Source organism: Arvicanthis niloticus, chromosome 6 (assembly GCF_011762505.2).
Source record: "Arvicanthis niloticus isolate mArvNil1 chromosome 6, mArvNil1.pat.X, whole genome shotgun sequence".
Taxonomy (NCBI): Eukaryota; Metazoa; Chordata; class Mammalia; order Rodentia; family Muridae; genus Arvicanthis; species Arvicanthis niloticus.
In genome coordinates, this window is record NC_047663.1 from 85,440,964 (window position 1) to 85,458,546 (window position 17,583).

Sequence of the window (17,583 nt, forward strand, 5' to 3'; positions counted from 1 at the left end):
TCTTGCCCTTCTCAGATGCTCATTTGTGCAGAGCCAAAGCTCTTCCTTACTCGGCCTCTGTTCCTGACAGCTATTGTGAGAATCCCAGGTTGTCAGATGCAGAGGTAGTTTCAAAAGCGTACAGGCAAGCCAGTCAATGGTCCTCACCATTTCTACCATGACTTGCTTCAAAGGCGATGTCTTCCAGACATGTCCAGTCTGTTGTTGGCATTCAGGTGAAGTGCTGCACTCCTCAGCTGAGGGGTAGGCTTTCCCTGGAACTCATTCTGCATCTCAGCCTTGTAAAGATCCCCAGAGCTGGCTTGTGTGCAGGACACAAAACTCAGACATTGGTCTCAATTTTAGGCAATAGGCCAAGCAGTGTTCTCTTCTAGTTCATACTCTAAGTGTTTGCACATGTGTATGTGAGTCAGTATGCCTATATGTATGCAGATGTGGGTACTATAATTTGGATAATGAATCCAAATTCAATATAATTTGAATAAGATGAATATAGATGTTCCTAAAAAGTCTGAATGTGAAATATTTGTCCCCAGAATAGTGCTGTTAGTAGGTACTATGAACCATAGTAGGCAGTAACTTGGGGAATTTCTTAGGTTAAGGATTGGGAGCCCCAAATCTCTCACTTTCTCTCCTGGATTATGATGTGAGAGTCTACACTGACACAACCTTCCCACCATCGGATCTAGGATCTACTGCCTTTAACTGAGGCTCAACTCAGGGAATTGCCTGATCTCAGACTCTGACCTTCAGAATCATAAGCAAAATAAACCCCTTTTTCTTATAAGGAAATTGGCACCTGTATTTAATTACAGTAGCATGACACTGACTAATGCTATGGGTGACAGAAAATCTGTTCCTGGGGCTTTCTCACTGCAGATGCTTCCATCTTCACCTTAGTTACTTTCCTATTGCTGTGAAGAGACACAATGACCAAGGCAACCTATAAGAAAAGCGTTTACTGGGGCTCATATCTTCAGAAGGTTAGGCCTTTGTAACGATTATAGTGGGAAACACAGCAGCAAGCAGGAGTGGTGTTGGATCGGTAGTTAAGAGTTTACATCCTAATCTGCAAGTTGGAGGCAGAGAGAAAGAGCTAGTTGGGAATGGTGTGGACTTTTGAAACCTCAAAGCCCATCCCCAGTGGCACACCTCCTCCAAGGCTACACCTCCTAATCCTTCCCAAATGGTTCCACCAACTGAGAACTGAGTATTCAAACATATGAGCCTATGGGGGCCATTCTCATTCAGCTCATCGTAATCACTGAAAGCAACACTCGGAGAAATGGTTACGGAAGCTGTAATTATAGAAATAACTTCAGAGAGTGGCTACAGGGACTGACTGCTCCTCTCATGCATGTTGTAGGTACAAGTAGTGGGGACATTTCTCAAGAACTGTGCAGTGTCAGATATTGTATTGTTTCAATTAATCTTCACAACATAGCCAACGAGGCAGGCACAACATCACCATCATGATAGACATGATAAATTTAGCTCTCTTCCTCCATGAAGGTTTCTCCGACTTCTTGTCTCTTCCCTCCCATCCTTTCCTACCAGTGATCATCCTTTTTTCAGAATAACTGCTATGTCCTGTCCTAACACTCATACGCGTTAATGACAACACTTCCCAGTAGGTTTCTGTGGTCGGCTTTCTTACTCCAGTCTTAGCAGTGAGTCAACCGGGGCTCACAAAGGTAAGGAAACTTGACCTTGCGTCACACAGGTAGAAAACCACAGAGCTGAGATTGGCACTCACTGCTCATTGTAGCAGGTTGTGGTCAGGAAACTGGGGTCTATGGTCTGCCTTTCTGCCTGCTTCTGCTTTTGTGAAGACTGTTGGGATAACCACACTTTCCTGTCCAGTTTTCTTGGCTTCTGTTTCTGCCCGACAGTAACAGAGTGGAGTTGTCACAGCTGAGCCCATCTGGCCTGCCAATGCTAAAATATTTACTCTCTGGCCCCATTGCAGAGATGTTTGCTGACCTCTACTTTAGTTTTGATGCTGGACCATAAGCTTCTGCAAATGTTGATGTTTGTCTGTTGTCATTAATACCCCCTGTTTATCTTGGTTTCTGAGATGTGTGGGGGGAAGAGTTTCCTGCCATTTCATCTTCCCTTGAACTAGTCTCAGGGCCTGCTATGTGCCAGGCTGGGTGCTCTTAGAGCAAGCTCTCTAGATTTCTCTCGTCAGTAGCACACACAATAGCTTCCAACCAGTATGTGATGAGTTGGTTTGGTGTTTGTTTTACCCAGTTAACTGGAAGAGAAACCTTTCTGGGCATAATCAACCTCTGAAGTTCTAGCAGAGACAGCCACTTCCTGCCTGTATTTCCCCAGAGAAATCCTTTTCCTCTAAGTAGAAAGACAGCCAGCCTGTCCTTGGCTAGCAGACAGCCCCCAGAGATGAGTCATTACCCTCAGATCCTACTGCAGCCTGGGGAGTAGAGGCTGCCTTTGAATCCCTACCCTAGTGAAATCAATACCAATAATTCGGTCAGTCTCTCAGGCCACCTGCTAAGGCTCTTCTGCCAATCTTGTTTTCAACAGACCACAATTAGTCCTCTGGAGAATGCCATCGAAACCATGTCCACAGCCAATGAGAAGATACTGATGATGATAAACCAGTACCAGAGTGATGAAAACCTCCCCATCAACCCTCTCTCCATGCTCCTCAATGGGATCGTGGACCCTGCTGTCATGGGAGGCTTCGCCAAGTATGAGAAGGTGAGGGACCTTGGAGCTTATCCCCTGTGCCCCATCCTTGCTTGATCCCAGATGGATACTCAGCTTGGTTAGGCATCAGGTTTCAACCTGAGCTCCAGTCCTGAGCTCCCATCCCGATTCCACACCTGGAAGAAGAAGAAGCAATCTCCCAAGGGTCTCCACTCCCCCTGACACCTCCAGGAAGCTCTGTTGAGGAAAGGCCTGATCAGAGGTAACCACAAGCCACAACCATGACATTTAGTAAATGCATCTCTTCTGCAGAAGTTTTGAAATAACATAGACATAGATGCAGAGAAAGAAAGAAACTCAGATTTCTAAACATGTAGAAATCTGGGAGAGTAACACCATAAGCCTAGGCATAATCTAGATGTGCAAGTCACAGGGTCCCTTCAGGAAACTCCCTATATTTGGCCCCAAGATTGTGTATTTGACCCTTCTGGTGTAGGTGGCCAATAGGAAATGCCACCAGTTATTTGAGTCATAGTAGTATCCCCTATTGGAAATGGCAGTGTGACAATAAGGAGACATGGCTTTTCCTAGCATGATGTGGAACAAAAAGTCCTGAACTATCTTCCAACTCACAGACCCTGAACTCTTTCCTCAAAACCCCACTGTGCATTCTCTGTGCTTTGTGACTTGTTGGTGCAAAGGCAAGAATGTCCCAGTGTACAACATTTCAGAGATAGTGATAACTATCACCCAGTCAGTCCTATTGTCTACCCTGACACATCTGTGGTCACCCTTTGCATAGCCTTCAGAGCCGCTGCAATATGTCCACATAGAATGGTCATATGATTTGTATGGGAACGCTGAAGAAAGGAAAAGAGAGGAGTGGTGGATCCATGAGGGACACTGGGAGGCAGGCTTGAACAAGCACCAGGGGAAGTTCCTCGCTCAGTTTTCTTCTTCCAGCAGTGGTCTCCTGAGCCTCAAGATCCTTCCTAAGCTCCCTAACACAGGAATTCCTGTTCTAAGCCTCCCTCCACCTCAAGCCCCCAGAATTCTGGTTCAGTAAAACCCAGTTGGGGCTGCAGAATGTACATCAAGTTCCCCGTTCAGAACAGTTTTCTGGGGAGCTGCTGCTCGCCCTGGTACCCCATGATCGTGGTGGCAGTCCTTCCTTGGAGCCTGCAGCCTGTTTTCAGTGGGTGCTGATATGAGCTTCCAGTAAAAAAAAGGGTAGCACTATCAGCTACGGCAAGGTCCACCCCAATGCCTGGGCCCTCAAAGCTTCTCTCACATCAAGTTTTCTCTCAATGCCAGAGACTGACTATGTGTCCCATCTGATAAACAAAAAATCTTAAGTCCCCACTTCTCTCCTTCACCCATCCCAGGCCTTCTTCACTGAAGAGTATAGCAGGGAGCACCCAGAGGATCAGGAAAAGCTGAGCCGCCTCAAGGACCTGATTGCATGGCAGGTAAAGCCTCACTGGGCATGGGCACATCCAGCCAGGCCCTCCCCTTTCCCCAGTTCTCTGGCTGTCTGCTCACCTGGCCTGGCCTGGCCTGGCCTGACTCCTCCTGACCTTCTGCTCCTCACCTCCATCCTCTTCTGATGCTGGATGACACCTGAGCTGGGTGTTGCCTATTGCCAGGCAGCAATAGATGCTGTGCTAAAGGTGGTTGAGATTGCTTTCTTTGATGTTAAATTCAGGTGGTAGCTTTTCACAGCGGGGCTCAAAAGAAAACCACCCGCTCCCCATATCCACCACCATCCGCTTGCACCAATCAGACAATAGAAAGCTTGCCCCTCCCCCCGCCACCACATTCCTTGTAAGGCTGACCCAGTTTGTTGCAGATAGTGTGCAGATGGATATCAGGTTCTGCAGATAATTGAGGTCTTTGTTGGGCTGGCTCACGGTCAAAGGATCTACATCTGCTAGCTCTGCCAGATTCCAGCCTGAGGACCTGTTATTTATCTGCCTCTATATCCTGTCTTGTTGCATTCTTCTTGCCCACTCTTCTTCCCCACCTCCTTCTCTGCATCTGTCTGCTGCTCTTAGAAGCTCTTTGCTTCTCTGTCCTTTGCCTCTCTCTGCCTCCTACACCCTCACATCTTCCTCCTCTCTCTCTCTGCCTTTTCTTTGCTCTCCCTTTCTCTTTTATTTCTCTCACTCTCTCTCTTTTTTTCAAAGAAGAAACAATCTGCTGGATCCTTCCCTTGGGGGGGTGGGGGGGGGGCTTTCAAAGAACCAGACCCTTCTTGCTTTTAGCCCTTTGACACTTTGCAGATAGTGCACCTTTGGGCATAAGAGGGGTGAGATGGTAAGTAGTGGGCAGAAGCCTGGGGCCGGGTGTAGCAGGCTGCAGGCTGCCCACTTCTCCTCCCTACTCCTTGCCAGTCACCATGCAAAGAGGGGTGCGCTTTCCTTGGTAGGGAGTTTGGTTACTCCAGGGAAATCAAGGACTGAGAAGCATTGGGTGCAGACTCTTTTCTTAAAATAAGTATTCCTAATTCAGGTCCTTCCCTGCCTCTGCCAATTTATGCAAAGTGGGACTTTAAAAAACGAAACGGTGAGCGAACACTGTAGACATGCTCTCCCTGAATGCATTAGGTGTGTCTGGAATTTTCTTTCTGCTTCCCACTCTATACCACCCATGAAACTTAAATATTCCTCAAGTGTCTCCATCTTTCTGGGACCATCTGTATCCTTTTAATACTAAAATAATGGCACTTCCCTTGCCAGACAGTCTGGGAAGCAAGAAGGCTGGCTGAGTGAGTCCCTTCTCTGGATACTTCTAGGGCATCCAGGGAGGACTACCAGGTCTCACATATTGACTTTGTGCAGCTAACTGCCAGGATCCTCTTCTCAAATGGTTAGTTCCCCATGCCAAATCCACTGCCTTCAGAGCAGTTAAGAGCATTCTTCCCAAGTGTTGCATCTGACTAGAAGGGTTCCGCATACAAGAGAGACTGAAATCTGCTTGCATTGGATGCCACTGCCTCTAAGGTTATGAGGCACATTTGGACAGCGCCCCCTAGTGTCTACCTCTTCCATAGCATGGCCTATGGCTCCCAAGGCCACAGGTTACAGAGGCCATTTAATCTCAGAGGAAAGTGCCCTGAGCCATGCCCTCTCCTACTCTGCCCAGGATCTCTAATTATGGCACGGTCATTCAGATACTGCAGTCCTGCTGTGTAGGTGCTGTGGCGCTCTTGTCATTACACTCAGCAAGTCAGCTTGTGTGTTTCTCTTCCATCCACTCTCAAAGCCCTTGTTTGGTGAGCCCACACTGAGTCCCAGGCACTGTGCCAGGTAACACAGAAATACGAATGGGCAAACCTGAGCCTGTCCATTAGAGCTGAACTCCAGGGAGGACTGTGTTTTGCAAAGCTACATTCATGATGGGATTTTTCTAAAGACTCGAGAACCTTAGACTTCAAAGGTAAAAGGGACTTATTACCAAACCAGAGAAAGTTAAAGTTTCCAATATTCAGTTTGTGCCAGAATTTGTAGGTTTCAAGGTTGGGATCTTTCTAGATGTTTTTTGTAAAGATTTGATTGCAGGGGATAGTGTCTTCAGTATATTATTCTCTCAAGCTTTTGGTTGTGAAACATTACATATAGGAAAGTGCATAAGAAAATATGGCTCTTTGGTTCAGTACCAAGTATCTATGGACATGACCCTACCACCACTCACACCCATCAGGCTGCCAATGTAGTCCTGTAGTCATTACCAGCCCTCAGCGAGGCTGACCACTTTCCTGGTTTTATAGGGATTGTTTCCTAGCATTTAAAAAAGAGCTCTACTCCCCAAGCATACATTTGCAGGTATCAGAGTTTGCCCTGGATTCCTGCTGCCCTACATATAATTGGGACCACCATGGACAGCTCTCCGGGTCAGTTAGGCTTGTGACACTGGCTCATTTTGTTGCACCTCGCTGTCATTTTTCTATGCTGTCTAGAATAGTCTGTGCAGATTGATCTTGCAGCGATACCAAATGTATTAATTTTTGTGCTCATTAGAATTAGGTCGGTTTCAACTTAGTTGGAGCTCTTGGCTGTATCTTTGTTGTGTGTACTTAGTCCTGGAAATGCTTGGTCTTCACAGAGGAGAAAATGTAGCTTTAGTACCTATTGCTAAATGTCTATCAACAAAGGTTCATTTATCAACATCATATAAGTAAAATATACAGTACATCCTACTATGTATCATCCTACTATGTATCATCCTACTATGTATTATTCTACTATGTATCATCCTACTATGTATCATCCTACTATGTATTATTCTACTATGTATCATCCTACTATGTGTCATCCTACTATGTATTATTCTACTCCGTATCATCCTACTATGTATCATCCTACTATGTATTATTCTACTATGTATCATCCTACTATGTATCCAGCTTCTTTTACTTATACTTAAAATTCACTAGGTTACTGCACATATCAAAGGTAAATGTGTGTATATTCTATTCCCTCAAGGTATGTGTAATAGTAGAATTGTTGGTTCATATGAGTTCAACCTTCCTGGATAAAAGAAACAGTTTTCCAAAGTGTCCATACCAGCTTCCCTGTCTGTCCGCAGATCTGAGAGAGTCTGAATCCCTCTCCAGTCTCACTTAAACACCTACATAAACACTCACATAAAACAAAAGTTAACTTAAAAGTTATTACAGCCATATTATGTTATCTTTTCTGATCACAGTGGAGTAAACCTCAAAATACATACGGAGATAAACCTTGGAAGTTATACGCATAGATGGAGACTGAATCCATAGATGGATCATGGAGGTTGTGAGAAAGGACATTAGAACAATCCAGTGAACCGAATGAAAACTGAAGTACAATGTGCCAAACCCCAAGGGACGTAGCAAACTGTCTACCATAAATGAGTGGCATGCTCAGATGGGAAAATATGTATTCCAAAGCTCTGATGGGGTGTTCTCTGGATGTCAGCATCTAGCTAATCTGTAGCTTAACACCCATAGTTCTCTGCTGACTTCTCTTAGTCTGGTTGGCCTGCTCATGTGTCACTGGGCATTCACATCGCTCCCTCCTCCCTCTTAATACCTTGAGATTGATGCTAAGCTGACCAATTTTCTGTCTTATCTAAATGGTAACACTAAAGCTATGCATGCATTCCATGTGAAATCTTACTATATTATCTTTATAGAAGACCCCCTTGGTAACATTTTTAACATAACAACTTAAGCTTTCTATAGATTCTTTTCCATATTCATCTGTCCTTTTGTTCCCATGTTCTCTATCCTGCCTGTTAATTTTGGTCCTGTCCCCTCTGGGTGAGTTTCTTCCAGTGCCTGGTGACCCCTGCAGATTCTTCCTAATTCCTAGTGAAGCTAATTGGAAATCAGCATGCAAGGGAGAAGGCTCTGTCGGCAAGGTGGCATCATTGCCTGGCAACTGAGTGACCCACATGCTTGAACCTACACACCTACATAGGACATTTACATTCTCTAGAAGCGGATTCTTGCAAGCATGTAACAGGAAGATGATCATGGTTACTATACTGGGCTATGTGGGAACCATGCAGTGGACATCTCCCTACCCATAAGCTGCTTTCTTTTCATCCGCTTGTTTTCAGTCTGGTGGTGGCTGCTTCTCCTCCTGCCCTTGGGTATGGTACTCCTGAGTCCCAGGTTTCTGGGATCTAATTGTTTTAGAGGACAATTTTTTGCTTCTTGGGAAAGTAAAAGCACATTATACCTAGCTGCGAGGTGAAGGAATGAGCACTCTGGGCAAGGAACTGGCTCTCAGCTTCCCACTTTCAACCACCAACTCCCTCCTCTGCTCCTGGAGGTCAGTTACAGCCTCCGGCTACCTTCCTCCCGCACATGCACTGTGACACATTTATAGCTGAGTGCATATCTCACTGCAGAGTATGTGTCTCCCCTGCACCTCTCTTCTCTCAAGATAGCTAAGAGAAGGAGACAGAAATGGCTTTGCCCTACCATGGTGGAGATGTTTGTTTCTCTAAAAAGAGTCTATTCCCTCTCCTGGCTGTCTTAGTTATTTTACCAGAGGGTCCTGCAATTAAGTTTCTCAAACTTTCCTTGCAGCCGTGAGCCCTGCGGCTCCATTCCTCCCCTTCCAGTCTCTGAGGTTCCGTGCTCTGACCTCCTTCGTGGAGAAGACAAACTGCGCCTCTCCTCTCCATTCTTCTCTCTTCTCACGTCTTCCTGAGATGTGGTAACGCTTTCTAGAAACTCTCTACAAATAACAGAACTTTCTGATACCAGCACACTCATAGCAGCCATGAAAAGTATAATTGGGCCCCACGGTGTAAGATGGGCCGTGGTCTCTCTCCCCTTCATGCTCTTTCCTCTTGCTGGCGTCTTATCTCCATAATTTCACTTTTATACTCCTGAATACTTCTTAAACAAGACTATGAGGCAAAGCCCTGGAGAGTCCTCCTTTTTGTTCTCTGAATTCTGACACTTTGAAGATTTTATTTTATTTTATTTTATTTTTTTTTGAGGACTCAGATTTCCCCATTGTCTCTGGCTTCTAATGCCCGGAACAACCACAATTCCAGGGAAACTACAGCAGCTGGGGTCACTGTTCCCTTCCATGATAAATTCTAAGGCTTTAGCTGTCCCAGGGACCATGCAGGTCTCTGAGCACCTGAAGGATCTCTAGGAAAGGTTAACAAGTCAACTTGAGCTCCTGAGATAGCCCCCAAGCTGATGCCCATGGTTTGCCACCTCTCTCTTCAGATCCCCTTCCTGGGAGCTGGGATTAAGATCCACGAGAAAAGGGTCTCAGACAACCTGCGCCCCTTCCATGACCGGATGGAAGAGTGCTTCAAGAACCTGAAAATGAAGGTGGAAAAGGAGTATGGTGTCCGAGAGATGGTATGAGTTGTCCCTGTGACTGGGAACGGGGAGAATTGTGGGAATAAGAGCTGAAAGGGGCTGGCAGTTGGGGAACCTTTCTGTATGCCTAGTTCCTCAAAAACCACTCCTGAAGGCAAACCAGTTAGAATTGGACCTGTAGACCTACCACTTACCCAAGGGACTGTGTAATTGTAAAGGCTACATTAATGATGAAGCACCTAATATGTGCTTGGCCTTTTATAAATACAGTTGATATGTATCAAGTGATTGATATAAGCAGATAGCAACACTTTTAAAGCATACACACACACACACACACACACACACACACACACACACACACACACGGATTTGAGGCATTAAATAACTTACCAAAAGCTCTATCATGTGTTAAGTGAAGGCTGGGGTGCGTAGACCGTCTCCAATACCACTGTACCCCACAGCCTGAAGAGGACACTGGCCACCACTCTCAGAGACAACATCTTACCTTTCACATAAAATGGAGTCATCAAACATCAGAGCTTTGTAGACCCTTGAAAATTGTCTGTCGCATCCCACTTGATCTATAGACAACTGGAAAAGAGCCATAATTGCAGGAAGGGCCCAGCACTGAGCCTGGGTCTCTTTACCTCCAAGCAGAAACAAGTTGACCCTTCTATACTCTCTTCATGAAATGCAGCTCTGAAGTTAAACACTTGGATTTAGGCCAGGCTTCCCAGGCTGAAAGGATAATTTTCCCCCTTCCCCCATTTAGATACCAGCCACAAACTCCAGGCCCCAAGAGTGAGGCCCCTCACTTCTGTATACAATAATTACAAATTTGGGGGGCTTGCACCCTACCTCCTGGTCTGGTAATCCCCTGGAGCTCCCCACTCTAATTACTCAGCAGTTTCTCAACTTTGTGATGATTTAAAGCGACAGGCAGTCTGTAGACATTGTATCTCAAATTTTGATCTTTCCGGGGCTAGAGCTGTATGGTCAGGCATTCTTGGAAGGTTCTAGACTAGGATACCTACATACAACTCTCAGCCATGGATAAAGAGTCTGCCGGTGGGGTGAGCAGCCAATATGCTACAGTCTATGGTATGGCGTTCCTACCTAGGGTGCTTGGCAGTCTGGGTAGATTCCATGCGTTTTCAGATTACACTTTCAACTTACCAACAGACTTATCGGGATGTGGTCTCATACCCAGAGGAGCTTCTGTACAGAAGCTTTCAGATGAGGATAGCAATCCAGAGGATCTAGGTGAAGGACACAGAGGGCGAGGTAGGAGAGGATCTCAAACAGGAAACTTCGATGTTGTCAGAACACATCACCCTCTGGCTTATTGGCATGTGATTACCCACCAGGGAGCTCACTAGAGCTTAAGTGCGAAGAGTCTTTCCAAAGCTTTCACTGTTCAGCCATGTTTGAGTGAATCATCAGCTCCAGGCTGGAGATTCATCTCTGTTCCTTGTCTCCTCTCTGATGGTTGTGTTGATAATATGTGACTCAAAGTCTCATCCCTGTAATGACAGGGTTGGTCTCTGGCACAGGCCAGCCCCATCTCAAGCCCTCTCAGTAGCATAAGGAAAGGTAGTTCATGAGGCCACTGAATAATACAGATGCTGTCTTGAATGGGGAAACGTAAGGACTAGTGTTTGTTCCCCTGGGATTGATGCTGCTAGTGTTTATCCTGCCACCCTGTAGTCCTGCTGGCTGGGAGCGTTGCAGTGATGCCCTCTGTCCACAGTTACACCCTGTCTAGAGGATGAGGGCTCAGGTTGCAAAGCCCTGCTCTCCTGGATGCTTACCACCTGTCCTCATACCTGCAGCCCGACTTTGACGACAGGAGACTGGGCCGACCCAGGTCCATGCTACGTTCCTACAGGCAGATGTCCATCATTTCTCTGGCCTCCATGAATTCTGACTGCAGCACCCCTAGCAAGATTACCTCAGAATGGTAAGTCTTTTCCTGGAGCCCCTGGCCCAGGCTTCCTTCCCATTCACTTTAAAGCCTTTCCCCAGCCGGGAACTCAGGAAAGCCTTGGAGTCACTCAGCATGTTGTCTTGGCTGGTGCCATTATTTAAAGCATCCTGGACAGCTGAGACAGCTTGGTGGCTTTCCCAAGAGCACAGAACCAAATGCAGCCACCCACCCCCAATCCCCTCTGGACCTGCTGCTACCACTGCCACTGGGCTTCTTGCCCGTTGGTGCAGCCAGCATCCCTCTCCCAGCCTGCGTTGTAAATGGTTTTTCCTCTCACAGGGTCCAGTGCTTCCCATATCACTCCCATAGTAGCATGTTCCTCCCATACCACCAGCATCTTCCCCTACCCAACTTCGCTGTATGCATCAGAGGCACCATGTGCTCACTGTTCAGGCACTAGGACCACTGTTCCCCTCTTACTGAGCAAGTGGTAGCTCAGAGAAATCAAGAGACTGAGCAGGGTCATTCAGCTAAAAAGCAGCAGTGGCTGGATTTGAACCCAGATCTACATTTTAACTAGTTTCACCTCCTTGCCATGTCTCTTGATTTTAGTCATCTGATCATTCTAATCTTCATTTTGAATGTCTTTGGATGAGTGACTTTCAATTTGCTATCAAGATAACTGATCAGGTCTCAGGCCTGCCGTGATAGCTCAGTCAGTACAAAGGTCCTCTTAGGGCCCCGTGTCTCTATCGGGCTCTAACTAGTTTCCACTGCTCCTCCCCTGCCCTTCAGCTTTGACCTAGAGTCAGCAGCACCCAAGACTCCCAAAGTGGAGGAGGAGCCCATCTCCCCAGGGAGCACTCTGCCAGAGGTCAAGCTGCGGCGGTCCAAGAAAAGGACCAAGAGGAGCAGCGTGGTGTTTGCAGATGAAAAGACAACAATGGAATCAGACCTGAAGCGGGTGAGCATAGATGCCGGGTTCTCCCCAGATCTTCAGAACATTGTGCCAGGAAGCCCAGGCCTCCTGAGTGGGTAGACTGGAGCCTGGCTCCCACACTACAGTGGGTCTTAGAGGGAAGGAGCTGCCCAATATGAAGTACTGGGTACACTCATGTTCCACAGGCAGGATTTGAACCCAAGCCATCGGACTCTAGAGCTTGAACAACTGGTACAGGGGAAAGTAGCCACCAGCCACCGTGGCCCTCAAATATATATATATATATATATATATATATATATATATATATATATATATATATATGATATTCTATATAAAATATATACAGAATTGTCTGTAAATATAATGTATATATATTGAATAAAATACAACCATGCATTGTTATATATAATAAAATTATATAATCAATGTTTGGAGAGGGGGCTGAGGCTAGAGGATTGTAATGAGTTGGAGGACAGCCTGTGCTATGTAGAGTTTCAGGGCAGCCTCATCTACAGAGTAAGCCCTTAGCTCAAAAAAGAAGTTCAACATTAATAGTTCCTAGTGAAGAGATTTGGCATCATGCAGCCCCGAGTTCAATGCAAAGTTTGATTGAAAGCAGGCTGCAGACTGGCAAGGAAATGAGCATTAGCCAGTATGGCAGAGGTGAGGCTGAATGAGACGATAGAGCCAGCTGATGCCTTCTGGTGAAGAAGAAAAAAACCCAACCCATAAACTTCCTAGCAGGCCTCTGAAGTATGGGCGTGTCTTCTATGCTCTGCAGGACACCATTCACCTGATAGTCTAACTGAATGGACCTTCTCCAGCACTCCTAGTGTTATATAATATGCAACCTATACAAACACATTAGGCAGACCAACCCAGAACGGTATAAAGCGGAACAGCAGACCGACTATGCCAGGTCCATAGCTGCCACTTTAAGTACTTTCCCCTGACCTTTGAGGAATTATATTTGCCTTATGCTAATCCCTTATGGTCTGTTTTATTTATTTATATTTTTATTTGTGTGTGTATGTGTTTGTGTGTTATATCATCTAGCTTTCTAGAAAGCATGAGTTCATGAGTGACACCAATCTCTCGGAGCATGCAGCCATCCCCACCAGGGTATCTGTCCTCTCTCAGATGAGTTTTGCCAGCCAGTCCATGCCCACCATCCCGGGTATGTATTTCTCACTACCAACCTGGGGAAAAACGTAGTGTGGGTTGCTAAGCTGTCAGAGAGAGGAAGGATGAGAACTCCTTGTCTAGGGCAAGGCAGGCTAGGTATCTGGAGCCAGAAGCACATGGCTTCTGCACCCTCAACATCCCCCATTAGGGAGGCCATGGATCAACCTCTACTTGGAACATAAGCGGAAGTCTGCTGTCCCTGTGGGACCACTCTCTCCCATGAATCCCTGCATTTGCAGGCAGCAGATTCCTTCAGGCTCAGGAGTGTGCCTTTGGCATATCTCTAAGGTCCAAGGCTCCTCTGCTGACCAGAAAGGGTACTTCAAAATTTACAAAGCTTGCCGCAGCATCTGATGGCTGTGGGGTTCAGTGTATAGATGACACCTGTGCCCATGTCTTACTGTCCAAGGATACAGGACATCCCCCAATCATCTCCCATTAACAGAGGGAGGTCCACACACACAGCCAGGAACTCAGCATCTATGCATCTAGTTCTTGTGCGTGCTGCTCCATGCAGGCTCTGTGCAGAGGGATGGGACAATAGAACAAGGCAGTTCTGGTGCTGCCCCCTTGGGGCTGAACAGTGCATGACAGTAAAGACATCCATCAGAGTAGCCTGACAGGGATAAGCTCCTGCCAGGCCCTGCCGGAACTCATTGTCCCCATCCCCTACGTCATGGCACACACCCATGATGTGGACACCACCACCATCCTCATTGGGACACATTCAAACCAGTGCACTGGATGTCAGGCTCCCGTACAGACCAACTAGTCAGTGGGAGGCTGAGGTCACACTCGACACACGAAGACATAAGCCCACGTGGCCCTGGACCCTTCCCTTCTCATCCCTCTTTCCATCTGGATACATTTGGACAAGGCTTTGCAAAGGGCCAGGAGACGGGAGCACCCAAAGAACAGACCAAGGCTTAAGATACTCATCCTGTCCCTTGGGACCTGTTTCTCTCCTGTACCCACCAACTCATGTCTGGGTCCCTTCCAGCCCTCACGCTCTCGGCAGCAGGTGTGCCTGGGTTAGATGAAGCCAACACATCTCCCCGCCTGAGTCAGACCTTCTTCCAAGTCTCAGATGGTGACAAGAAGACCCTGAAAAAGAAGAAAGTCAATCAGTTCTTCAAGACCATGGTGAGGATGCCAGAGGCTAGAAGAGGGAGGGAGAGGGGAAGAGGGAGGGGGAGGAGAGGGGAAGAGGGAGGGGGAGGGGAGGGGAAAGGGGAGGGGGAGGGAGGGAGAGGGGGAGCGAGAGGGAGGGAGGGAGAGAGAGGAAAAGAGAGACAGAGACAGAGAGACAGAGAGACAGAGAGACAGAGAGACAGAGAGACAGAGAGACAGAGAGACAGAGAGACAGAGAGAGAAGGAAAATGGGAAAAGTCTACACACTTGTGTATATTCCTTATCTGTGGGTATGTGCCCTTGGCTACTCCCTAAGGAGTGTGGGCAGGTATCCTAAGTTGAAGACAACTGTCTAGCCATGCTCACCATGCAGGGCTTCTTGGGACTTCAAGTAGCTCCTGTGAGCAAGGCTAACCCCAGTTCTGGTGAAGCAGGGACCTCAGAACCAGTAGGTGGGCTAGCCCTGACTTAAGCTCTCCTTTGGAGCTCCTCTCTAGGCCCCAGCAGCCAACTATCTGCAGAAGCCAATGGAACTTTTTTTTTGGGGGGGGGGGGAGAAGCACTTTCCTATTTTACTTACATTACAAAAATCCTTCCAATTAAAAGTTGGTTCTGAATTACTGACTCTTGAAGTCCCAGATCCTGTTGTTCCCCTGTCAGTCCTCATCTGGGATCAAGAAGGTACGGACACACTTCTGATCCTCCAGGTACTATGAATCAGAGCAGAGATACTATAAAAATCACAGGCTGCCTGAGAGGCTGTATGAGTGAGTCAGGCACCACGCTAAGCACTTCCCCATCATATACTGTTTGATCTTTCCCTGTTCCAGATTTTTTTTTCTGCCAGCTAAGATATGTGCAGAATCCACACAGCTAGCAAGGGGTCTATGAAACTTCCCCAAATCGGCTTTCTGACAAAACTCAAGGTCATTGTAATTTTCAGTCACTTGTCTTTAGGCATACATCAAAGTTGTGGGGTCTGGGGTTCTCCCTGATGTTGCAGATACAATTCCCATCTTGCTGACATATTTGTGTATCTTCCCACAAAGCTGGCTAGCAAGTCAAGTGAAGAAAACAAGCAGATCTCAGACTCCCAGTCCACAGACATGTGAAGCACTGCTGAGCAGAGAGCACTATGGGAGCTCCAGCAGGGAAACAGGCACATGACCTTGGAGTCCCACAAGGAGAAAAGGCCTTAAAAGAGACAGATGATCCCAGGGGGGCTCCAGAACTCAAGAGATGACAAGCCTTGTATCTCCTGTGGCCACCACAACAGTGACGGATGACTCAAACAGACAAAGAAGCCCCACCATGGATTCTTGGACCTCAAGGAGCCAGCAAGTGCTGGATGAGTCTTCTCCCCAGCACCCGAGGGATGCACATCGTAACTCAAATTCACAGCTGGGAGGACCTGTCTTTTGTTTCATTCCTAAGTCTCAGCACTTACAAGAACTGATTTAAATGCTCTATTTTCTCTTAACATTTTTGTACTTTTACATTTTTTTAATATGTCCCTTGCTACTCAATCACCTCCAAACTGTCGCTCTTTCTTACTGACATTAAAAATGATCCCATGGCTCAAATGAGATCCCTTGTTATCTTCATCTCTTACTGAAGGACTGGGGAGGAAGTTCCCAGGGTGGGAGGCAGACCAGGGAACTACAGCAATATGGAAGGCTTGTGTTGGCTCATCTCAATGCCATGTTTTCTCCCCTGGCTCAGGCAACCTCAAGAATCTTCTTTGGTATCTTTGGATCCCTGGTCACACTCCTTAGGGAGTAACCAAGGGCACATATATCCACAGGCAAAAAAAAAAAAAAAAAAAAAAAAAAAAAATGTTTACAAGTGTGTAGAAGACTCTGGTGTCTTTGGAGCCACATCATTGGGTATTAGGATACTGAGAAAGCCCACCCAGAATTTCCCTCTTATAGCCTGACAGGAGAGACTTTCACACCCAGCCTGTTACTCGACTGAAACTTCCAAGCAGTAGTGGAAATGCGAGGTCTGAAGACTGGTGGATTCATGTTCCATTCTCCAAGTTATATCAGCAGGTCGGAATGATGGCTGTCACAGGATGTCTACCTGTGAAATCATGAGGATGTCCATTGTCAGGTTTCTTGGATGAGACCAAAGGAAGAGGAATAAGGGAACTGAGAACCACTCCAACCTCTCCCACCCCAGAGAGCAGAGCTGTGTAGAGAGGAACCTGAGCATAAAGTTGTGCTTTTGTGGAAGTCAAGTGAATGGCAATGTATGGTTCAGAACTAGGGGTGGATAGGCAGTTCTTAGATGCTAAGTCCCTGGGGTCCGGTGAAGAATAAGAATGATTTAAAAAATACTTTATAAAGCTTAATAGGTAACCCTAAAAGATGGGTATGATTATTACTCAGATGGACAAACCAAGGCACAAGCAGAAGTGACCAAAGACTAGGAAATGCCAACACTGGTTCCAGCATTCAGACCAGAAGCTAAATTCTTCCCCACTACCTAATATCCCAGCAGCATTTAGTGCCCAGGACATCCTGGGTTCTGGTGACTTGGGTCATGCCAGTCTCTCCAGGGTAGTGTCTATGCCCCTTCTCCAAGTCTCCAGCCCACTATCTGCTCTGGCTTTCTATTTCTGTCTTACTATGGTAGCTGTGGGGGGTTGGGCAGCAATCAGACAGCTTTGGATTGCTAAAGTAAGCAGAGATCAAAATGCCTCTGTAGTCACTGCACAACAATCCCTGTCTAACCATGAGCAGAGGACCCTAGAAGAGCTGAAGGGTGGGACCACATCCTCATGGCTTCCCATGCACACACGTCAGTACCACGTGGCCCTTGTCCTCCCTGACATTTCTTTCCATCCCATTTTCTCTCCAAGTTCTAAGTTTGAACTCCGTAGGC

At 46.7% G+C, this 17,583-nt stretch overlaps 1 protein-coding gene across 1 annotated transcript in view; it reads left to right on the plus strand.

Moving 5' to 3' along the window:
• Window positions 1-16,280, plus strand: part of Dock2 (dedicator of cytokinesis 2) — a 409,472-nt gene extending 393,192 nt beyond the window's left edge. The window contains exons 45-52 of the mRNA XM_034506657.2: window positions 2,548-2,724; window positions 4,059-4,142; window positions 9,410-9,547; window positions 11,344-11,471; window positions 12,234-12,402; window positions 13,438-13,558; window positions 14,567-14,709; window positions 15,747-16,280. Coding sequence (XP_034362548.1) covers window positions 2,548-2,724; window positions 4,059-4,142; window positions 9,410-9,547; window positions 11,344-11,471; window positions 12,234-12,402; window positions 13,438-13,558; window positions 14,567-14,709; window positions 15,747-15,809 — 1,023 coding nt within the window. The 3' untranslated portion in view covers window positions 15,810-16,280. The remainder of the gene's footprint in view (window positions 1-2,547; window positions 2,725-4,058; window positions 4,143-9,409; window positions 9,548-11,343; window positions 11,472-12,233; window positions 12,403-13,437; window positions 13,559-14,566; window positions 14,710-15,746) is intronic.
• Window positions 16,281-17,583: the final 1,303 nt, after the last annotated feature.